At 41.0% G+C, this 25,532-nt stretch overlaps 1 protein-coding gene across 1 annotated transcript; it reads right to left on the bottom strand.

The window, feature by feature from the left end:
* Nucleotides 1-208: 208 nt before the first annotated feature.
* LOC141757947 (calretinin-like) lies at nt 209-17,443 on the bottom strand. Its single transcript, XM_074618879.1, has 11 exons — nt 16,792-17,443; nt 9,793-9,869; nt 8,085-8,174; nt 7,550-7,630; nt 6,369-6,425; nt 5,207-5,284; nt 3,626-3,681; nt 3,505-3,544; nt 2,736-2,789; nt 940-1,011; nt 209-786 (listed from the first exon to the last, which is right to left on the bottom strand). The coding sequence occupies exons 1-11, from the start codon at nt 16,883-16,885 to the stop codon at nt 661-663; spliced, it is 825 nt and encodes a 274-aa protein (XP_074474980.1). The 5' UTR covers nt 16,886-17,443; the 3' UTR covers nt 209-660.
* Nucleotides 17,444-25,532: the final 8,089 nt, after the last annotated feature.

The raw sequence follows: 25,532 nt of genomic DNA, 5'->3' as shown, positions 1-25,532 counted from the left end.
TTCACCGGAATCATACAACTCTCCGAGTGGGGGGAAATAATTTTTTCTTTTATGCGGCGCTGAGAGAAAAGAGTGAACAAATTTTTCACAGTCGAGGCGGTGGCACGGTTGAAATGATCCTCCTGATAGCTGAGGTGTAACCGAACATTGTTTAGATGAATACATGATTATTTAATGCCAGTGAATAATTGGGACAAGAGTTGTCATGTTATATTTATTCATTCTCTCAGTAATATCTTTGATAGAACAGTACAAGCCTCATCAAATAAGATTATATAAATAGAAATACATAAATAAACAGATGCTACAGAACAGAAGTAGTAATTTAAAATTCACCAGGAGAGGAACATATAGATGTGAGATGAATGTAAAAAAATGCATATTAAAATGGGAAGTCAAATAAATAAACACAATATATTCCTGTAGTCATTTCTATGGCTATCTCACTATGGAACTGCATTTTAAGTTCAAAAAAGAAAAAACCTCAGAGGGGTACAAAGCTAAAATAGCAGGGCCAGCGGTACACTTTGTGCTCTCAGGAGCACTTTTGTTTTCACTCTTAGTGGTGTAGCGAGGTTAAGGGTCACACATGCACCAGGTTACATCATGATGGAGGTAGGAAGGAGGAGGAGGAGGCGGTGGGGGAGGGCGGCGAGGAGCTCACAGCGTGGAGTCCCGGCAGAGGACGATCTCCAGCTCAGTGCGGTACAGTTTGCCTCCGTCAGACAGAGCCATGATGCTCTTCTTGTACCCCAGGAGTCCTTTAGAGCCCACGGGGTCCACGTCCTGCCACAAACGACACGTGCACATATTATTCAGAGGGCACAAAGTCATCTAACATACAGTACAGTGCAGAGGCAGCTGCTCCATCTCAGCTCTATATTTGGCAAGTAAAAAAGTAACCTGAACGGATTAATCAATGGGCTAACTATTCATTACCATTTTGTTCTTGTCACAGAGGTCCTTCAGCAAAGCATCCAGCTCCTGCTCATCAATATATCCGTTACCGTCCTGGTGAAAGAGACGACACGAGAGGTTAGAGCTATACGGAGGAAATGGAAGTATTTCTAAGAGTCTACAGCCGTACTAACAGCTCTATGAGGCTGTTCTGTACGGCGCTTTGAGCTAAATTATATAATTCTTACTATTTATATCTTAGTTTATTACGCAGGTTTGTTGAATACTCGATTCTGATCGGTCAATCACGGCCTTCTGCGGTCTGTTATTTCTTTATAGCAGACCGTTGCTATGGCCGAAGTTCTGATGTTGGACTCTGGCAGACCATTTTTCGTGTCAAATTATTGATTTCTTAAGTAAGTAGCCATGTAATAAGCGGGATAATGTACAGCTAGCTGGTCATTGTTGTGAAATAAACCCCTTCAGGGCGATGCAAGACCCAGAGGCAGAGTGTTATTTCACAACAATGACCGGCTTCGCTGTACATTAACCCTTACTTAGCACGTTACCATGCTAATATTTGCTGATTAGCACAAAATAAAAAGTACAGCTGAGGCTGATGGGAATGTCATTAGATGTTTTCGCTTGATAAATTGCAATGTTGACCTGATGATGGTGCTAGATATAAAGTCAGGGGATCATCAGTGTTATTACAATTCATCCTGAGGGTGACATGAATGAGTGCACCACATTTCATGGCAACACATCCATTAGTTGTTGAGACATTTAACTCGAATCAGACTAAAAATGTCCCAAGGAAAGTCATTAGCATTCATCCTCTGGGCATCATGAATGTTTCACAACAATTTGCCAAATAATTGTTGGACTAAAGTGGTGGATCAACTGAGTCCAGTCCAGTCCTAAAGCCATGCTGCTAGCACGGCTAAAAACTGAACATTTATCAAACACTTGTCAGGAGAAGTGGCATTAAAGTGATAGATCAGGTGTTTTGAAGTGGGGTTGTATGAGGTACTTATCCATAGTGGGTGTTTTACCTCCAGTAGATGACGGTCAGCACACCCCCAGTTTGGAGAAACAGACAGGAGAACCAGCACCAGAGCAAAGCAATACACTGCTGTGGATGGGGCCGGCAAAATAACGTATTTTAGCCACCTAAAAGAAAGGCCCGCCTGAAAATATCTGTTTAGGTGTACGCTGTATTTAGAATATTTTCCGTCGGGGAACTGAACTGAAAGTGAAACGTATCTATACTGTTTTTGTCACCTGAGCCTGCTGGTGTTGGAGAGAACATAAATAAGTTTCACTTTCAGTTCAGCTCCCCGTCAGAAAGGGCTGTCGGACGGCAAGATAAAGCGCCAAAGATATTCTAAATATAGCGCACACTTAAACGGATATTGATTTTTTCAGGTGAGCCTTTCTTTTAGGTGGCTAAAATGTGTTTTTCTGCCGTCCACAGCAGTACATTGCTTTGCTCCCGTGTTGTTACTCCTGTCTGTTTCTCCAAGCTGGGGGCGTGCCGACCGTCATCTACTGTAAGTAATACACCTACTATGGATAAGTACCTCATACAACCCCACTTCAAAACATCCGAACTATCCCTTTAAGTGGAATTATACAACAATTCAAATGATATACAAATTAAATACAAATTCAACTCAAAGTGCATAACTAGGAGGCCGTGCGTGATCAGTCAAATACAGCCTCATAGAAAATATGGAAATGTTTCTTTTGGACCGTCTAGCATGAAACACACATATGAACTAACACAGATACAGTTTATCAGACAGCAAACACACAGACAAACATGCTCTTTTCACCTTATCATAGAGGGTGAAGAGGGAGTCAAATTCTTTAACTGTGAGTCTGATGCCCTTTGTAGAAGAGAGAGCAGAGAAAAATTGTTAGAAACTGCCGGGTATTTCTAGAGAGCGGTAAAAGCCCCCACCAGATCCAGAAATGATGATAATCCATGCAGATTATGATAACTGGGACTAGATTTGAGTTAATCCTGATAAAACTAATCCTCTGTCAGATAGGAATTGTTGATCTTATCTGGCAAGCTAGCATGTACAGTATGTATGGGAACATACATGACAAAATACAAGTATGTAGATTAGTATTGTCCCAGACGTTGAACTCTGAAGCATCGAAATGGTTTACACATCTATACCCTCAATAATATCTTCATAATAAGAATATACATAAAACTGTGTAATAAAATTAGCTATTTTTATTGACAAGATACAACTTTAAGTTTTAATAGATTTAAATTATTATTGTTTAAATCGATCCAATCAAAGATAAAAGCTGTTTCCAAATACATAAGAAGATCTTATCATGGTCTAAAAGAAATCTTACGCTGTAATATCTAATTCCTAGAGGATTTAACGTAAGTAGACATGCATTTGTGTCAATGCCCCATATGTCCATTCAGTACTTTGATGACAAATAATCCTCTTGTAGTGAATCCAATAATGTTGATTTTTCTGCATCTCCAGTGTTGTTTGACTTCTTTACATCAAAGGGACAGTTGCTGCTATGGTGGTTGTGATTTTATGCCTAAAATCAATTTAAGTGTAATCTTACCTCGAACTTCAGCAGGAAATTTTCCTGGACCGGCAAGAGCCTGCAGTAAAACAAGAAGGGAGGTTTAATCTTGATAATGTACTTACAGTACATGGACAAATAATAGTGGAGACGCACTCACCTCGCCATCTCAGAGAGGCCCAGTTTACCATCACCATTCAGATCAAACATCCTCAGCTGCACACAAAGAAGAGAATGTATCAGGGAAAGCAAACAGGAGGTCTTAAAGGGGACATATCATGAAAAACTTCTGCACATACATTTGGGTATCTGGATTGCTACCAACCCACACACTGTGAAATAAGACAACCCAGTCAGTTTTTTGTCCGCTGCCTAGATCAGAAACGATAGGATTCAACAAGCCAATCAGATTTAGCTCCCCTTCCTATGTCACATGCAGGCTCATTAGAATATATCGCCCACGGCTTGAGAACTACCTTTGCAAAGATGCAGCATATATTTCTCACAAATCAATCAGAGCAGACTGGGCTTTTACTTGAGGGGGCTTAAAAAGACAAGCGCTAGCACGGAGCCTTTCAGACAGAGGGTGAATACAGATATATTCAGACAGACAAGATGAGAAAAATAGTGTGTTTTTGAACATTAAAGCCTTTAAACATGTTCTAGTAGAAGTATGAACCTGAAAATGAGCATGATATGTCCCCTTTAAAACACTTTCATGTACGGTTACTACAGGTGAGCTGGATGCTGAACCCAGACATGGATGTTGTTCAGTATATTCAAATCTTTTTTAAAAGTTTATTAAAAACCTTTAGGGATGTTATTTCAGTTACACATTATGTAGAAATGTAGCATCCAAGTGCTACAAATTTAACATATGCTATATGTTAAGCAGAAATGGAAAAATAATTTTTCAAAGTATCATTGAATGATGTCACAGTTAACTGATACAGTATAGTGTTTATGTATACATGACACGATAATGTGTAAGGCATTTAGCGTGCAATAAGAACGCCTTTCTTGCTTTTGGCATGACATTTGTATGCCATGTAGTCTGTACCTGTACTGACTGCAGTGTAAGTGCATCCGTGTAAAAATGCTACACTTAGAGTTAGTGACGTAGAATAATAATGCGATGAAGATCATGTTAGGTAAACCTAACTGCGGATGTTACTGTAGTTTTGTTGCGTGGCGTACAAATGACACGAAAAGCCTAAAATGCGTCCTCATGACACGCGGAATGTCCTTGTAATGTCATGCTATTTATACCCATCCTGTAAATTGGGTTGGATTAAACTCTTGACCTTTAAAGGTGCAGTGTGTAGGATTTGGCGGCATCTAGCAGTGAGGTTGCAGATTGCAACGAATTGAAACTTCTCCTGTGTGCCAAGCATGTTGGAGAACTACAGTGGCCGACGCAAAAACACAAATGGCTCTATCTAGAGCCGGTGCTTGGTTTGTCCGTTCTGGGCTACTGTAGATACATGTAGATGACATGAAGATGACCCGCTCTGTATGTAGATATAAACGGCTCATCCTAAGGTAAAGTAATGATGCTTATTTTCAGGTGATTATACACTAAAGAAAACATACTTATTAATATTATATTCCATTTCTGCCAATAGATCCCCCTAAATGTTACACACTGTTCCTTTAAAGACTTGAGTCTTGCCGTTACAATGTTCAGTTTGCAGAAGTAGGAAAACATATTTTCTACGCCTGATACACGTGTAATTCTCACAATTGTCTGTGTGTACTCATTGAGCTTCTTGTCATCGTATTTTCTGTTGGCCTTCTTCAGCAGGTCTGACAGGAAACCCTAAAGAGAGAGAAACACTACCACAGTTAGATGATATGATGCATTTCATGATTGTCAATTAGCAGTTATGGTGACAATGAATGGTGTTGAAGTCTATGTACAGAGCCCAGAATGTGAAAGTATTTGTTTTTAACTTTCAATCAAGTCAGGCTGGTTTACTAAATGGATTTCCACTCTAATGAAAAATGATATGATAAAACATGACAAATGTCAGCATTTAAAAGAAAAAATAAGCGTTGTTTTATCTTTCGTGGCAAGAGTGCCACCATGTTGCAGTACTCTAGCCTGTGACGTGAGACGGGGAGACGGTCAGCTGCAGCTGGACTCAGTCAGTGCCTGTCGGAGGACTCTTTCAGTGCCACTAGCCAGCACTGCAGTAACGTTACTGATCTCCGTTTCAGTAGCAGTTTATGAAATGGACTGTTTTGTCCTTGGTTTTAACATGTAAAACTCATCTTTACATCCAGGAACCAAACAATAGTGTCCCCTCATTTGTTTTTCTTCTGTCCTGTGTCTCCTCAGTCTTTGTCTTTCACGGTCTCTACCGTTGTATCTGTGTAACTCAGGAGAGCCAACAAACCTCATGACATCACAGGCTAGACTACTGCAACATGGCGGCGCTCTTGCCACGAAAGATAAAACAAAGCTTCTTTTTTTCTTTTAAATGCTGACATTTGTCATGTTTGTAATCTAATTGTTCATTAGAGTGGAAATCCATTTAGTAAACCAGTTTAACTTGGTTGACTGATTTTGTTTTTCACACGACAGTGACATGACATTTGACATGACAGTTCAATGGGGAGCATAATACACACATGGTCAGTTCAGAGTAGCTCCCTCAGTAGAGACATTAGCACCAATTATACCACTAGCATGACACGGAAGCTAATCATCACCTCAACCAAGGTCTGATTTGTTTACAGTAATTACAAAATAGAAATATGCACATGCAACTCGTTATTTACTGTTCTCCACAACCCTTAACCCTCTGTGAGAGCGCTGTACTGCTATCAGAACAGTTTTCAGCATGTATACTTTAAATGATTCTACATGAATCAGCAGAGTTTGGTATATTGTGTTTTACCTTCAGCTCATTCGACTCAATGTATCCACTTCGGTCGGTGTCATACCTCCGCCAGGCCTGCAGGAGAAAGTGATGCTGTCACAGTCGCTTTCAGAGAACATGTGTGCTACTTTAACCACGATGACCAGGTTAAAAAAAACAAACACTTTCTCTACATATTATCTGATTTACAGAAAAAAGACAATAAAGAGAAATGCCAAGTGTGTTATCTGATGTTGTGTAAATATAGAATTAGTCAAAGCCCTTATCAAAGATAGATACCTAAAGCCCTCCAGCACTCACTGCCTTCGCCCTGCAGAAAGCTGCGCTCCATTCATAATGTATGGCTGTCTGAGAATAGCTTCAACACACAGAGCGGCCTGAACATCACACCACTGAAAACCCTCCTCACCCCAAGCCCGCATACACCAAGTGTGTGTCACAGTGGACCAGATGTTCGATGCCTTACCGTTTTATCTCTAATTATTTCAACACATGCAACCGAAGAAGAAGAAGTGTGGGTCAAACATGGTGTTGTTTACTTGCTAGCAAGGCATTAAATACCTGCTGTATAAAGGTTAGTCTCACTATATCTTTGATTTAGAGTGATCGGTGAACTATTTAAGATTGGAGTTCGTGTTTGGTTTTATAATGATCGTTACACTGACAATGCTAATTTATGGGTATTAAGGACGGTGAATTCAGTTTACTTATGTCAAACGAGACAATTTGAATCGGCTTCATGCTGTCAGGGATGACTTTGACTCTGTCTTCAGTACAACTTCCAACAATCAGTGTTTTAATTCCTGACACATCATCCAGGCTGTAAATTAACAATTCACACCCTTACTGGACTGTTTCCACAAAAAAAACAGGCGTCCTAACTTGGCAGGGGAAAAAAAGAAATGTCGGGGCAGCTGAACATGCGTCCCACAGGAGGACGGAGCTGCTGACTTGAGGCGTTCGTGGGGAAATTTCACAGCTCAGTTAGTCTGTGAGCAATGTTTTCCAAAAGAAACGGAGAAACAGAAGGCTAATAGTGGCCTTTTGGGCTGTCTATTGTATCCAAACTCTTTACCATCATTCAAATTTATGAGTGTGAGAGCTTGGCAGAGCATATAGAATTATATAATGATCACTCATTGCATGTCATGTGGCATAAATACGGTGACGTGGATAGACACTAATGTATATAAACTTACAGCCATAAACTCGGCGCTGGATCCCACAAACTCTCTGAAACACAGCAGGAAGTTTTCCTCTGTGGGCAGAAGCGTAGCCAACTACATAGAGGACGATAGAGACAAAGAATGATTATTATTCCAGAGACTTTATGTTTATGGTTTGGATTTTAGATTTTTAAATACAGAAATGATTGACAGTGAAGACACAGAAAAAATATATAGAGACAGAGAATGGATCATTACAAAAGCTGGAGTCAAACCGGGGATGTTGTGGGTATACTGTATGTGTCTTATTAACCTTTATTAAACGGCTTTGTTGAATACTCAATTCTGATTGGTCAATTACGGCATTCTACTGTCTGTTATTTCTTTATAGCAGACCGTTGCTAGTAAGTAGCCGTGTAATAAGCGGGATAATGTACAGCGAGAGGGTCATCGTTGTGAAATAAACCCCTTGCATCGCCCTGTCAGGGTATATTTCACAACAATGATCGGCTCGCTGTACAACATCCATTACTTAGACCACTATAGGACGTTTTCACTTAGTTCTCACCTCTGACATCTCAATTCTCCCATCAGCGTTCTTGTCAAACTTGGCCATGAACTCCTTCATCTTTTCTTTGAACAAAGCATTTGTAGGATCCTGTAACCACATCAAATCACAGATCAAAGACACTCATGACAATGAGTCATTAATTTAAATATATATTTAAAGGTACTGTGTGTATAATTTGGCAACATCTAGTGGTGTGGTTGCAGATTGCAACCAACTGAGTGCCCCTCCTCTCACTCCTCCCTTTGCAATAATTAAGCAGCCGACTGCAAAACCGTGGTGGCGTGGTGCCATAATAATGAGGGCTGTCAATATCGCGTTAATGCAAAATTAATACCACCAATTTCTTTAATGCATTAACGCAATCGATCTTTCAGAGGTTGTACCAGGCTCAGTTTTAAAGCTAGAGTGAAGGTAGGAGTATCATAAGAAACTAGAAAACTAGAATCCATTGGTACCAACCATGTCCTACTAGCTTGTCGCGAAGGAGGTTAACTAACGCTTACGTTAAATTTTAGCAAGAAAAAACTAGCATGGCCATTTTCAAAGGGGTCCCTTGAACTCTGACCTCAAGACATGTGATTGAAAATGGGTTCTATGGGTACCCACGAGTCTCCCCTTTACAGACATGCCCACTTTATGATAATCACATGCAGTTTGGGGCAAGTAATAGTCAAGTCAGCACACTGACATACTGGCAGCTGTTGTTGCCTGATGGGCTTCAGTTTGCCATGTTATTTTATGCTGAATGCAGTACCTGTGAGGGTTTCTGGACAATATTTGTCATTGTTTTGTGTTGTTAATTGATTTCCAATAATAAATATATACATACATTTGCATAAAGCAGCATATTTTCCCACTCCCATGTTGATAAGAGTATTAGATACTTGACAAATCTCCCTTTAAGGTACATTTCGAACAGATAAAAAAATTTGATTAATTTGTGATTAATAACGATTAATCATTAAATCATTAAATATTTTAATTGATTGACAGCCCTAATAATATCACTACTTAAGGAGCAACAGAAGTTGACAGTGGCTGGCGGTACCACGGTTTTGCATTCTGCGGGTCACGTTACCGCAGTTTCACAATTGTGTCGGAGAATTACGGTGACCTTCAGGTAACGTAAAAAGGCGAAAGTCTCTCTCTAGAGCCAGTGTTTGGTTTGTCCATTCTGAGCTACTGTAGAAACATGGCGGAGCAACATGGTGGACTCCGTGAAGAGAGGACCTGCTCCCTATGAAGATATGAAGGTCTCATTCTAAGCTGATGAAAACACAACGATTCTTAGTTCCAGGTGATTATACACTAATGAAAACATAGTTATGAATATTATATTACATTACTGCTAATAAAACCCCCGAAATGTCACACACTGTTCCTTTAAGAGAAAACCTTTTAAAACATGCCCAAGCCAACGCTGTCCCCAAGAAATTACGTTCATGTCACAACTAATTTGCAAAAGCAACTCGTAAATGGAATTCCATCCAGTTTCCTATCAATATAATGAGGAAACGTTGTTAATTAAAATACATGATTAATATATCCATATTTTATTTTGTCAACTGATGGATTGAAGGTGGACTGAACAATTTGTTGTGGAAAATCAAACAAAAAAGGAACTTATATAGTCATATGTGTCAGCTACACGAGTCGCTTTGGTAAATGTAACACTGTAAGTATTGATAAATGTGCACACGCTCACCACGCCGGCTCCTCGTCTCGCAGTCTCCAGCTCTTTGAAGAAGTTCTCCAGCTCCTTCCCTTCGATGTAGCCGTTTCCTGCGGGGCACCAGAGGAACTAAATTAGTTTGGCACAAACGATGTTAAGACGCTTTTAAAGTCGCCTGAAGCTTTGTTGACTGTTCAGAAGTTTGATTAGAGAGGCTTGATGAGATGAAAGATTTAAGGTCGATGGGGGTCTTTAAATGTTGGAACAGTTGCCAAACCTCGAGTGCTAGTCCGGTCTCAAGTTCTGGATCCAAGTAAGCGGTTTATACTATACAAATTCAGTGCACAAGTCAATATTCATGTCTTGAGTGACGCTGGAGCTCAACGACAACGCTGGGAAATAAGATTAACGTGTTATATCATCTCTACACAACTGAAAACTTTTAATTGAAAACTCACTTTGATGAACTGAAGGCATGCCACACAAAAAACAAGCTCATGTCTAGAGAATATTCTCTGTTCATATATCTCGTGCCAAATTGGCATTTTGGGATTGTGGAGATTCAGTGATGAGCTGCAGAAGGAAAAAAAAACAACAACAACAACCCAGAAGAGTCCATTGTAGCTGGAGTGTAAGCAGAATAATGAGTCTTCTTGCCTAAGAGGGTGAAAGTGTGCAGTCACATTGCTGCTTATTGGGGCGTTCTGTCCCCTGTGATTTGTACTGTAAGTCTTATGGCAGTCACATGACCGGGGATGAATTTAATACAATAATTTACTCCACTGGTTTCCCTGCAAGTCAGAGGGTAACATGTGGGACATCCAAGCGCTCTCTTTTTAATCATAAGAATGAGTCCCATCTGTCTACAATCCCAGCAGGGGTTCGTGCCATCCATCGCACAAAAACGTTAATAGAATTGTTACTTCAATTGGGAATAAAACACAGATGTATGTACAGAATAAAATGCAGACATTCACCCTGCCCCCCTCTTCATCTCTTAATCTCTTATCCTCTCATCTCCTCTCCGTTCTGATCGTGTCCTCCCTCACCTCCCCCCGTCCTCTCGTCTCCCTGCCCTGCGATTCATTTGCACATGGTATTTGATAGGTGCTCCGTGTCACCATCTGTGCTTTGGTTGAGCTGCTGTTTTAGATATAAACAAATCACTGCAGGGAGACAAAGGAAACAAAGCAGGCCTTTACGTAACAAAGGTGACATTCAGCTTCTGTTCTGTGTGACTTTGCTTTCATGGTTCAAACTTAAACTGACAATCATTTCTTGCATTCAGACTAATGGCTGGATCACTGCTTGTTAGCCAGACAATCAAATTCTGTACCAAAGATGTGAAAATAAATTCCACCAATAAAATGATAATATCTCCATCTGCAATATCAAATGACTTGGAGTGTTAGCCAGCTTGCTTCAAATTGGACATGGTGGGTTTTGCTGGTTTGAACCATAGACTGTATATAAGAACCAGACGTAGTCACCCATTGGATTGTGGACTAAAGTTTGTAAGCCTCAATTTTCGCATTTTTACCATCGCCATCTTGGTTATTTGCTACCAGAAGTGACACGAGAGGGTGGAGCTAAGTACAACCAAACGCTGAATAAGACATTTTTAGGCGACCAAAATGTTACGATTAACATTCATGAACTGAAAACACACTGTGAAAGGGTTAAAGTTGTAAGAAGAAAACACGGACACCTCCCAGACTGGACAATGCCGTGGTAGCAACCTGTCAATCACAAGGTAGCCACGCCCTAAAACATACTCTGCTTTATGGTCTATTTAACTCTAAATTGGACCATAATTTACTAAATGAACATCATGCTGTATTGAAGAAGACTTGAAACTAGCGATTGAGACCATAAACTCATGTTTACAATGTTTACTGAGGTAATAAATCAAGTGAGAAGTAGGCTCATTTTCTCGTAAACTTCTATACAATCAGACTTCTTTTTGCAACCAGAGGAGTCGCCCCCTGCTGGCTATGAGAAAGAATGCAAGTTTAAGGCACCTCCACATTGGCTTCACTTATCAGACCTGGAGGTTGCCCACTGGATTGAACCCACCAGTTTAACAAGAGTGAGCATAGTAATCCCTCAGTCAGGTGTTAGCATAGATAACGCCCCCTAAACACGATATAAGGGCAGGAGTTGTGCATGCAAGAAAGGGAGAATACACAATTTATTGTACATAACAGTGTCAGTAGAGTGGTGGGTAGAACTAGAGGCCATGACCTGTAAATATGTGTGAATTTGTGTGTCTGATCTGAATGAATGTGTGAACGTGTTGTTGGTGTCCTTCAAGGACATGGAAACACCTAAAGATCTTGCTCTACTTGAATCTCGTTAACCACCTGGTCACAGTGTGGTCTCTTGAATTTTTTGTAAAATCAGACATGATGTCCTAGATTAGTAACCTGAATAAATTTTAATCTAATACATAGCCTAACTGGTTATTACAGTACAGAGTATCTCAGGTGGGGACAGAAAGGAACTAACAACCTATGATGAAGTAAGAGTGTGTTTAAGTTCTGTGACTTGTAATAAAGCCCTCATAAATTCTCAGTTTATTGGGGCTCACTGCCAGAGTTTAGTTTCAATACAAATCCCAGCTGCCACATGGAGCGCACCACTGCATACTGAGCAGATGCAGCCCTCTACTTCCCAAAACATTTTCATACACAGCTCAACTGCTGATTGCTCAACGGCACCTCGAAAACAATCCAGCTGTCTAACTCATAATGACTGACAAAAAAAAAAAAGGATCATGCGAAAAAAAAAAGTGAAGCTAAGTGAAAAGAAAAGCCCACGTGAGTTTGAAGACTGCTGGAAAATTACATTCTCCAACTGGCTGAGGTCCTCCGTTGTTTGTTTGTTTGTTTGTTTGTTTGTTGTCCTCGTTTTCCCTGCAGCCAGTAGCAGCTACGGTCCAGTCGGTCACTGCTGTGCTGCAGCTGTGGTCAAGAAAACAGCCTGTTGCTGCCATGATGCCATCTTAGCCAACAGCAAGCCGTCACCAACACGTCCCCAGAAACGGACGTGTTTACAGTGAGACGATTCTGTGTTTACTTGTGGGTTTACTTTGAGTGAGACTATTTATGTGACAAGCCTCTATTCGACTGGCTCAATCATTTTCCATATGACTGATTTATTTTATCAGAAGAACACAAGGATTGGAAACATTTTGTCAAACTTAGGAGGAAGGTTTTGGTTTTTCTTCATAGTTGTGCGGCCTAGTTTTCGCGGTGCGTCCCGCACTGTCAGCTCTAGTCAGCCGGCGAAGCACGTCGGTGATAGAAATCACTCTGATTGGTGGTTCAGTTTAAACAAATCAGCGAGAAGAGAAACGGACGTGAGGAAAGCAAGCCAACGAGTAAAGTCAGGAGGAAAAACACAGAAGGTTCCTTTTTCATCTTCATCTCATCTGATCATTCCCATCTGTGACCTGCTGGTGTGGAGAGTTATTTCATCTCACGCAGGCGCAGAACGTACGGGATAGTTGGCCGTTGGCTGTACTCTTTGCGGTGTGTTCGAGTGCAACTTTTTGGCCAAAACAAAGGCGACATAAGGCGAGTCATCTGGTGGCCTGCTGTGTCCCCAGCTTTAAGCAGAACATTTAGCCCCTGAGAGTTGTCCAGTGGAGTTGCTTGAAGACGATGGCTTAACGAGAGTCACAGCAGTTGTCCAAGTCAGAGAAGTTCTGGATGAATTAGCCATTGATCAGATGGCTATTTACACTCACAATCTGCTTTTCCTTAGCAGGACACTTCTGTAAATGTTTTAGAATGTGACCTGTTTTAAGATCAATGGTCTTCAAAGATCTGTGGCCCCTGAATTAGTAGCTGAATTGTCATTATGTCCTCAAATCAAACAACAAAATAAGTCATTTCTGAGTGTCTTCCAAAATGACCCATATGAGTGTTTTCTGATCTTGAGCCCCTATATCAGCAGGATGACATTGTTTATCAGCGCCTTTCAAAACCGCTGCAACCGTCACAAAAATGATTCATTTGACCTTCTTCTGATCTATCATCACTGTAGTCACGGTTAAGGCTTGGATGCTTAAGCTCAAGCATGGTTATGCTTAAAACAGACCAACAGTGACTTCAGTACTGTTGGGCTAAACTGTTTGATGAAAACATATTGTGAGTTTATTGGACAAGGTTTGGAAAGGGTTTATAGAGGTCAGAGCTCTTTCTGAATGGCTTCAGCAAATAATCCTTCAATTTGCAAACATGCAAATCACTAAAGCTGGAGTGGCTCATAGTGAGACAGAGACAACTCACTTCTGAAGATTGGTTACTGGGAAATTTTCCAACCAATAACATCATTGGGCAAAAAATCCATAAGAACCTTTCAGCATATTGTAATTCAAGTGTTCTGAGAGAAAACTAGACTTCTGCACCTCCTCATGGCTCTGTTTTCAGGCTTTAACAAATCTAGCCCATGACAGGAGACTTTAATAAATCACAGGTCATTTCAGAGAGAGAGCGTTCCTATTGGCTGTTCTACAAATGCAGATGCGCGTGCACATCCCTTCGGGGAAAGCCTGATTCAACGGCGGACCACAACTGCTTATACTGCAGAGCAACCATAGACTGTATATAAGAAATGGACGTAGTCACCGTGACGTCACCCATTGGTTTGTGGATTGCCGTTTTGAAGCCTTGAGTTCGGCATTTTGGCCATCCCCATCTTGTTTTTTTGCAAACAGAAGTGACACGAGAGGGTGGAGCTAAATACAACTGAATGCTGAATAAAACATTTCGAGGCAACCAAAAAGTTACAATTTACAACTTTCATGAACTGAAACTGTGAAAGGGTTAAAGTTGTAAGACGCAAACACACACAACTCCCAGACCGGACAACACCGTGGGAGCAACCTGTCAATCAAAAGGTAGCCATGCCCTAAAGCATCCCCTGCTTTATGGTCTATTTGACTCTAAATGGGACCATCATTCACTAAATGAACATCATGCTGTATTGAAGAAGACTTGAAACTAGCGATTGAGACCATAAACTCATGTTTACAATGTTTACTGATGTAATAAATCAAGTGAGAAGTGGGCACATTTTCTCATAGACGTCTGTACAATCAGACTTCTTTTTGCAACCAGAGGAGTCGCCCCCTGCTGGCTGTTAGAAAGAATGCAAGTTTAAGGCACTTCAGCATTGGCTTCACTTCTCAGACCCGGAGGCAGCCCACTGAAAGAACCAAAAAAAGGAAGACAGACATCAAAAAAAGAGTTCGACAATATCGGCGAAGCATTAAGGAGAGAAAATGTTGCTAATAGTTTAGCCTTCTGGTCGAAAGGCGGGAGGGGCTTAAAACAGAGAAGGGAGAGCTGCAGGATGACGGCTGTATTTTCAAATTCTGGCATTTTTCTTGTCTTTTCCATGAAACTGCCTACCTTAGGGTACCACTCGAATTACGATATGCTGAAAAGTTATTATGGAACGAGCGAGCCATCTCGATTATTTATCAACTCCAGAGAGTTTAATGTTAGCCAGAGCAAGCAACATATCAGCAATTTGGCCATATTTTACACTACACAGTAAATCTGCAACGTGTAGCTTACAGTGTAAGGCTTTAGTTTCAAGGGTTAGTTTAGTTTAGTTTCCATACAGTGCTGTAAAAGATTTTTTTTTTATATAACTCACCCGTTTAAATTATATTAAAGCTTAAATTTAGGCATAATTAAGGGCATGGCTGCTTTGAGTGACAGGTGGATGCCATCTCAGGTCGCTTGCTGCTTGCTGTCTGCTCTGCTGCGTCACCCTGCGGCCTCAGCTCCACCTTTTTGCCCATTTCTGGATTAGCCAGGAGTCAGGCGGAGTCGTCACTGCCAAGATGGCGACAGCCGGAGCCACCCACTTTGAGCTTCCCAACAGCTCTTCAGAAACCTTATGGGTGACGTCACAGAGACCACGTTCATATTTCAGTAGTATATGTTTTTAACGCACTGGTATCAGATCAGTGGTGGATCCGGTTCAGGCTTCGGAATCGGTATCGGGAAGGAAAAAATGGTATCGGAACATACCGAATTTTTTTAGTTTTTAGTTTAAAAAATGACTTAAACAATTAATCTGTTAGTTGATCAACAACTGATTAATCAACTAATTGTTCAAGCTCTAATTGTTATAGATTTAACTACATGACAGCATGAAAAATAGTTTAATCAGCTCCATCTGTATGTATGTATATATTATATTTGCATTGTGTATTGCTGGTTATAAAGGATCTGAATACATCTGTCTCACACACACACACACACACACACACACACACACACACACACACACACACAGTTCATTCCCAGTAAGCGCTCAGATTCAGAAGCTCCTCCCAACAAACTCCAGTAGAAAACCTTCTTCATCCTCTCCTCCTCTTCTCCTCTTTCTCACCTTCTCACTCCCCCCTCCCCCTCCTCTCTCTCCTCCTCCCTCCTTTGCATCCTTTTACCCCTCCTCCATCCCTCCTCCATCTCTCCTCAATCCTCCTCTCTATAACTTCAATCTGACGGAGTCATTAAAAACCACCGTGGATGACATATTTAAATCATTTCAATGCAGTAACTCACAACATACATGATATTGCAGGATGTTATAGTGAAATCATCCTACATGAGAGCACTCAACACTGGTTTATAACAGACACTCAAGTATTTTTAAAAAATCAAGTAAATTTGAAAAATGAACACTGAAACTAAAAAGAAATCCTATATAGGTCGTATCTAGTTGAGCGAATGTTATTTTCTTACAGTAATTAGTGTTATTACTGTATTTTTTCATGTTCCTTATTTTTAAACAACTGGATTTAAACTGGATTATCTATTAAAAACAACATAGAAGAATAATCTAATTCTCACTGGGAAACTAAATTATTGTAACACAATAAATAAAAAACAGAATAAAAACAGAATCTAATAACACACCCTTCTCACAATTACACATTTATCTCCTAATAACTACTAATTGATCACTCATCACTTCATCAGACCGGTGGATGATGCGCGCACTGACCGTCTGCGTCAAAGTGTTTCCAGATGTCGATGAACTGCGTCGCGGTGATCTCAGCCAGGTGCAGGTGAGGCGGCTGCTTTGCTTGGGCTGCCATCTCTGCTGGTTTCTCCCTCCTTTGAGTCGAGTGTGATAGTTAGAGGTAAACTTTTCCCGGTAGAGCTCCTCGGTACTGTGAGCAGCTCCTCCTCAGCGGAGGCTTTTAAACTCCCCGCGGCGGCCGCACTTCTCCTGCTCGCCATCAGGGGGCGCATTGAGCTGCTGCAGGCAGGAGACCAATTACAGGAGGAGGAGGAGGAGGAGGAGGAAGGCTCTCCTGGGCTTTGCATATGAGTTACCATTAACTGCTGTCCAGGGCTGCTGGTTTGATAGCAGGATCATTATACATCATCCAATCCTGCTGCTCCCATGAGGAGAGCAAGAATTCAACCTATAGCGAGGGCGCCCTGCTGGCTCCAGTGGATCTTCTAGGATCTATGTCATCCCTGTCTTTTTTCAATGCTATAGCTCTCTGCACTGTCAATTACCAAGTAAAGCATGAATAGATGAAATGTCATCCCAGGGGCCACAACACCTCAGGAGAACTAATAAAACAATGTGCAGTGAGGGGCCACATTTTCTTCTTCCTTCAGCGTCTGCTGAGTTTTGATTTTACCTATCAGATGTCACAGATGAGACGACACCCTCCCTCCAATCTTAGCTTTTTACTCTCCTCCCTCCCTCAACCTTTCACACCCTCCATCATTCTTCCTGGCCCTGCGGAGGTCGGAGGGGCACTCAGTCTCCTTGGCCAATCGAACCCATGCTTGGCGTAAATCCAAGCAGCAGCAGCAGCAGGCTGTTACTAAATCACCAACACGCCTTTTGTTCATTCTGCAGGATGAGCCTATCTTTTTTTCATCTTCCCCTCCTACTGTGGTGCATCTCCCCTTCTCCGGTTTGGTCCCCACAAGCTGAAGGATGATGGGTGCCATGGTGGGGGGGGAGGGTGCTCAGATGGAGAGGATGCAGAGAAGACGAAGACGAAGACACTTTATCTCCTCCCTGCAGAGCTGTGTGCTGCTGATCAGAGAGAAAACAAACAGAGAGAGAGTTGGAGAGAGCAGATAATAATGTGTGTGTAGGATAAGTGCGTATGTACAGTATGTGTATGTGGAAAGGGAGGGAGGGGAAAGAGACAGAGCGGGGGGAGATATTTATAGGAACTTTCATCGTAAAGCCTAAACTGTATGAATAATAATTAGATGAATTTATAGGGATTGTTTGTAGAGCTCTGAGCGCTCTCTGTTCAAAAGTGTTGGAGGTGAAGTGATGGGATGAATAATGGAGAGGTGTGGGATGAGAGAGCGACAATGATGGATGAGGGACAAAGATGTAAATGGACCTCTGATGAACTTTCAAATGGAAAAGCGTCATGTGGATATGAACCTGCACGCACATTTACTATAACATGCGGCACATATGTGCACATACAGTACATACATCCAATATGAATGTAAAACAGGCAGCTGATGTGGTGTTGGATTTGCATGCCAGTCATTACACATCTCATGGATTGCAGATTATGGATAATTATGCAATCCTGTTAATGCTGTATTAAATACATCATATGAAGTTAAGATTAGTTAAAACTCCCTTAATGTTGGTAATTAACATGGAAAGGAAAAGCATTATGAGGAAATGTATGAATGCAGGCAGCAGGTGTTTACTGTGAGAGGCTTTTCGGTTCACTTTAATTGAATTTTCTGAAATGCAACAACAATGCAGCATCTTTTATGCAGAATTATGCAGAATCAAGCACAAAAATCTTGCTTGTATTTATGCATAAAAATAACTGATTATTCAAAAAGAATAAAATGATAACCTGTGGTCAGAGTGCAGACTCGTGGCAAATTAAACTGAATGAACACTGACTGTGTGTTACAATACCCATACTACCATATATGCCAGAAAAAGGTTTAGTATGTCCCAATACATAGTATGTTAAAAGCAGTATGCCTAAAATACCAGATGTCCTACTACATCCGGTCGCATGTAGTATGCAAGCCAGCAGGATTTTCTGGCATTCTGACCCACAATCCTCTGCGTTGCAGATATATGAGTAAAAGGGTCAAAATTCAAGGCGCAATGTTATGACGAAGTTGTATTGGTGCCTTCAAATGGGGTTGTGTTTACCATGTTCACGAGTTGAGTCCATATGAACGCCCCCCTTTTGTTGTATTCACGACCTCATAAGTGGAAAGTTTCTGAAAGCTCTGAGTTGTGACGTGTTTGTTGACGTTGTCAGAAATGGCGGAGACCATGGAAGTTAATTTTTCGGTGCAAAATAAGTGAATATATTGTAATTTTAGTCATACATTGTTTTTCTTCCTAATATTATAATATGTCTGAGGAAAAAGTGGATATTCCCAACGGCCTCATCTTTTTCCTCTGTCATAATGCATTTGCATTTCCTGCATTATGTTACCTACTTGCTTGCTAAATTGTTATCCTCTGTGGCTTCTAGACGCCGACAGTAACTTTAATATTGCCGTTGCTTAGCAGCGGTGTTCTCACGACTTAACCACTTGAATGCCAAGCATAATGTGTACACGACTTCCCATGTTGTAAACAAAAGCTCACGAGTTTCATTTGATGGCAGCATTTGTCCCAATTGTATGCATACTGCATGCAACAGTACGTACTTTGTAAGGGCAGCTGCAGTATGTACTAATAGTAAAAGAAAAAGTATGCAATTTGGAACGTATAGCCGGATTGAAATATATTCTCATTTAATAAAGACAGACAAGTTAGTTACTGCAGGTTGGAGCTGCGGGTCAATGGTTTCCGTTATGGATGATTATTACCTCCAGTGTCTGCTGCTGTTTCACCACATCTGTCCTGCTTGAATCAATGAAAGCCATTTCTCCAACACTCTCTGTACACCTTCCATTAAGCAATCTATAAAGTACAATCAAAGCTTTAATAGTTAAAGAGGACCGATTGTGCTTTTTTTGTCTTTCCCTTTCCTTTAGTGCGTTATATATTTTAGTTGTGTATGTAAAAGGTCTGCAAAGTTACAAAGCCCAAAGTCCAAAGTCCAGGCCAAAAGGAGTTACTTTCCCCCACAGAAACACTGCTCCTGAACTGCCTGAAATGCCTCGCTTAAAGTCCCTCCTTTTCTTCTGTAACATGGTGATGTCACCAAGTAACACATTTGCATAATGCCTGCCTAGCCACTAGTTTGACACGTCTTAAAACAAAGCTAGTTGGAGCAGAGTCTGAAGAGTTTTGTTCAGTCGACCAATCACAACAGAGTGGGCCAGCTGACCAATCAGAGCAGACTGGGCTAAACATCAAAGCATGTAAACATGTTCTAGTAGAAACCCAAAATACAAGTATGAACCTGAAAATAAGCACAATAGGTCCTCTTTAATATAATTAGTTTTTTCCCCTGTGTGGATATTAAGGTTATAGTTGTATATTCTAGCATCCATTTTGTAATGACTGAATAAAGCTTTGTGTTTTCAGTGTCTCTTAAAAAACTAAAGCTGTTTTGTCATAAAGCCTCCGAGGATGACATTAATCCTAAAGAAGTAACACCAATGTTAACCTTTTTAGAAGCAAGCGTGAGGCAAAACATTGCCAAAGGTTTGGTTTTATTTTGTTTGTTTCTTTGAGAGGTTCATATGATGAGACATTTGAAAAATGTGGAGGCCAAAACATATCATTAAACATTAGCCTCTTCTAAATAATACAGCTGCCTCCCAGCAACTTCTTGCTCACCTCCGCTCATCCACAGTGAGGAAGAGTCAGCTGCTGATTAACATGAGCACAGCAGGAAACACATGAGGATGCAAAGTCCACTATACTGATGCATTACACAAAGTCAGACATTATATCTCACAGAATTAATCTGCGTGAGTGCGTGCATGCGTGGCAGGACAGCAGCTGCCCGGTGAGCCCCTCACTGATGTTTGCGTGCACTGAGTTACCTCCAGCTTACACTCATCATGGTTGAATCTCTCTGTGCCCTGTTCTGATATCTGATCAACCAACAGCACGGACAGACGACCCACCTGGCAAATGAACTACACCTGACATGGTACGGAGGAGAGAGCAAACGCGGAGTCACAAAATAAGAGTATACAGAGAAGAGAGGGAAACATGCTGACTCTTATTATTAATTTAATCATTCTAAAAATATTGCCTCTGTTAGGTTTGTTGCTCCTGTTATGGTGAGACAAATTACACCTTTATCATTCCAATACATCCCAGCATTGCCCACCTTCAACCTGAGCAACGGTCTAATCAGCTATCTGAAAACAGGAGCCAGGAAAGACCTTCTTGCTTGATGAAGTAACAGGGACGACCAGGAAAGTGAGGATTCACCCGTGACCATGATGTTGTTTTCCTTCAAACACATTGTTGTGTCAATTAAAGGATAACTTTGGTATTTTTCAATCTGGACCCTATTTTTCCATGTTTTTGTGTCTAAGTGACTAATGGGGACAACACTTTTTGAAATTGGTCCAGTATTGAGGGAGAAAGCTTCAGCCGGCAGCTGCTAAATGAGCTGTAATGTAATCATTTGGGGCAACCTGACACTCCCTTCCAAGAAAGAAGTTTATTCAAGTGTGCCCTTAGAATACTTCTTTTAAACTTTAAGTAAGAGAGTATGCTTTCAGTTTACCTTTTATGTACTTTTCAGAGATATGCTTAACAAAATTATACTTGAGTATACTTGACTTATACTGTCAAGTAAACAGAAAAGTCTAAGTGTACTTGGCAAGTGTACGGAAAAATCCAAGTATACTTGGCTTATACTGAAAAGTTTACAGAAAAGTATATTTAGCTAAGTACTATAAGTTCACTCAAATAAAACTTACAAGTATACTTTCAGTAAAAACTATTAAACTAGTAGTTTACTGAGAATATAATTTAAAGCGTACTTTCATAAACTAAAAAGTGGGCTACAAGCTAGTAAACTAACAATATACCTATAAGTTCACTTGTAGTATAGTTTATACTATTGTGGCAGTACAAAATAAAACTTGGATGTAAAGTAGTTGTGTACTCAAAGTTTACTACTCTTACATTTAAAGGTCACCTATTATGTAAAATGCACTTTTCCATGTCTTTTAAACATCAATATCTGTCCCCAGTGTGTCTACAGGCCACCATAGTATCATAAAAGACCATCCTCTCTTTTTCTCCTGCTCCGTCTCTCCGAAAATGGGTCTAAAAAAACGCTGAGCAGCTTTTCCTTACACTGGTGACGTCAAGGACGAATTGCAAGCCATATAAGGGTTTCCTGGTGGAACGGTTAGAACCACCAGGAGAACCTGCAGATAGGTGACCCCGTCCACAGCCTGACACTCTCAGTCCGCCTCGTAACTATGAGCAAAGTCTGCTCCTACTTCTGTTAGTCTGCAAGAACCAGCAGAAAAGTCTTCATGTACTCCCATCATCTAAATACAACATGTTCTTTCACAAAGGTGTTTAAACAGGTGATATGAAACATTAATTTGATGTCATGCATGTAGAAGAGTACAGGTAGTAAATAGTGACTTGTAAGCAAAACAACACATTTCTGTTTCACAATCAAACTTTATTTGAGTAGACAGATGACAATATTAATTATTCACAGAATTTTAATCCCACCTGCAGTTATGTTGACATAAAGTACATAAAGTCTTTCTGCTCCGGTTAGCTATGGCAAGCTACGGCAAGTTAAGCTCTGGTGAGTGTAACGTTAACCGGTCTGTAGTCATGGTAACACAGAGACAGCTTCTACAGTAACTAATACACCATTACTCTGATTACTTTACTACGTTTATCAGGTGTCTTTTACCAGAAATAATGAACTGACTACTGTTTCACATCTTCTATTTTCCATCCTGATGTTCGCTGTGTTTACACACCGTCTCATAGCGTTAGTATGTATCTCCCATCTGCTCACTGCTAATGTTTTCTCCTCCTCTGGGATGATTCTGTCGGTCATTTCTCACAGATGGACCTGTAAAGACAAACGTAAAACAGAGTGTATGTTTATGGTTTACAGAGTTTATGTATAACGTAAATACTGAGCTAACTAACAAAGCTATAAATAGCATTATTTACCGGAGAAAAACCATCAGGAAAACCTGGAGTCTTGATCGCAGATGTTGTTCATTTGTCGCCGATTTCTGATCAGATTCCTCCGGTAACGTGCGCTGGGTGAAGTTTCTGGTTTATAAACTTTTAAGTAGTTTATAAACTCTTCCTAGCTGCTTCTCTCTCAGCTCAGCTAGTTGCAGCCAAGGTTGCTGCAGGGAGAGCTCCGGGGAGAAAGTGACGCTGTGTTGAGGGCGTTTGATTGACAGGACAGCAAGAAACGCTGACCAATCAGAGCAGAGTGGGAGGAGACAGGCTCTAAATCAGGGTATCTCAGACAGATGCTGAATAGGCTCTGAGGCAGGCTGACTAAGGCTACACTATGAGAAGAATAACATTTTTTTTTTTACTTTACAGCATGTAAACATGTTCTAGTACAACATTAAAATACATCTATGAACCTGGAAATGAGCATAATATGAGACCTTTAAAGTATACTTAAAAGTATACTGGGAAAATAGGGTCCAAGTTGAAAAATACTGAAGTTACCCTTTGATGGAATAATACTGACCCAAACCCGGGGAGTGAGAAGCAAAGAGAACTTCATGAGGTGGGGACCATCTGTGTTGGTTTAGTCCTGCACTGCCACACACTACAGATAACTGTATGCATCTAGCGTGCAGGGTAACTGCATGCTGATTACTGCATTTACAATATGCCTACAACTAGTATTCACTACATACATCACCAGGACACATAACAGCACATACAATTCAGCAGACAATCATTCTTCTGAATGGCCAGGTGGCTGTCCAATCAGGCCGCAGTGAAGAACACTGCAGTAACCCATCCATCATTGATAGCTCCACAGCCACTCAGGACAGCCATTAACCTGAACTTCTCCACTACCAAACCTCCAACAAGCCCTGTCCCTCACCATGCAGCCAGTCAGATATCAGCTGAATTGATAAATTACACCGAACTCCTCCTCACTGACGCGATGCCACTGGGACAACAAACATCTAAAACTGCATAATTACGCGCTCAGTGGAACAATAAATACAATAATGTGCATGTTGTTGGTAGGAATGAATATCACAGTGTGTGGTTATTTGTGTGGAAGTGTGCATGTAGATTAGATTAGGCTTTCTGGCTTTGACTGCCAGAGACATTTGCTCCGGCGTTAATACGGTTGAGCAGAAGTCAGAGTGGGAGTGTACGATTTCTGTGAATTAGAGTGACAGGGTGTCTCATCGCAGTAATCAGCCATTTTTATCAGCCGCACAATGTGGACTGAGTAATTAGTGATAATCAGAGATAGAAACCGTTGGAGTTACCAAAGGCTGATAAAGCAGAGTCCAATTTTCAGTCTATTTGACAGATTGTATTGTGATTATTTCCCTGCCGAACACTGCAACAGATAAACACCTTACAATGACATGCACTGCATCATCATTTACTGCATACAAGCAGCAAATATGTGGAAAATCACATACAGTAATAGCAGCAAACACGACCGTCACACTGCTGAGATAGGAGCTGAACTCACACAGCGTGACACCATGTGGCACAGATGAGGCGGGCATTAAGCTCGGCAGATAGTTTCACATGATAAAATTGTATTTTTGAATTTGCTGAGCGGTAAGGAGGTGAATGGCATCCGTCTGTGTCCCGGCAGGACGATGTGTTCTCCCTCCCCCCTCCGCAGGGAACAATTAAGACACTGGACCTCCAGAGAGCACATTTCTCTACTGCAAAACAACCACACCACTGGTAATAATGTCACCTGAGACAAGAAGTGATTATTTGTCCTCATGATGTAACAGTGAGTGCTGTAAGGCTGTGAGGCAAGAACTTCATGGATCCACAAAAAGAATAAAAAAATGAAGGGTATGCATATAGTCTCAGTCAGGTAATTATTATTTAAAGTCAGTCAGAAAAGGCACAGAGCACAGAGTTGTTTGAGTCAGGTTGAGACACACACACACACACACACACACACACACACACACACGCCAACCATTGTTTTTAGTTTTCACCCAGAACTTTGACTTATAGCAATAGTTCAACGCTCTGGGAAATACACTTATTCACTTTCTTGCAGAGAGTTAATAGAAAAGATTGAAACCACTCTCGTAATTGTCAAATATGAAGCTACAGCCATTCGGTTAGCTTAGCTTAGCATAAAGCCTGGAAGCAGACGGAAACAGCTCCGTCCGAGGGTAATAACATCCACCTAACTGCACCTCTAAAGCTCATTAATTAACACAATATATCATGTAACACATTCTAACTCTCAACTCATCAAGTACCAGCACACGGTCAGCGCCCCTCATCGGAGTCCGACGCACGGGGTACCCCTCTTACGTTACTTTTGGACGTATCAGGGACTGCGTGTAAATATCCGCTAATTACATGCATAGTGTCCTTTCAAAATAATCTTCCGTTTTCACAGGAAGTTAGGTTTAGGCAACACAACCTCTTAGGTAGGTTAGGAAACGGTCATGGTTGACGTTAACTTCACTGGCTAACGACTCGCGTGACTCACAGGATTGACGCTATTAACGAGTCACGTGATTAACGACTGACATGACAAAATAAGTCAAAGTTACTTTTAGTTTCACACGGGATACGAACAGCGGTCTCCTGGTTGAAATCTTGTGTTTGTT

Source organism: Sebastes fasciatus, chromosome 2 (assembly GCF_043250625.1).
Source record: "Sebastes fasciatus isolate fSebFas1 chromosome 2, fSebFas1.pri, whole genome shotgun sequence".
Lineage (NCBI taxonomy): Eukaryota > Metazoa > Chordata > Actinopteri > Perciformes > Sebastidae > Sebastes > Sebastes fasciatus.
Note: the sequence above shows the minus strand (reverse complement) of the source record. Positions and strands in the feature narration are given on the sequence as shown.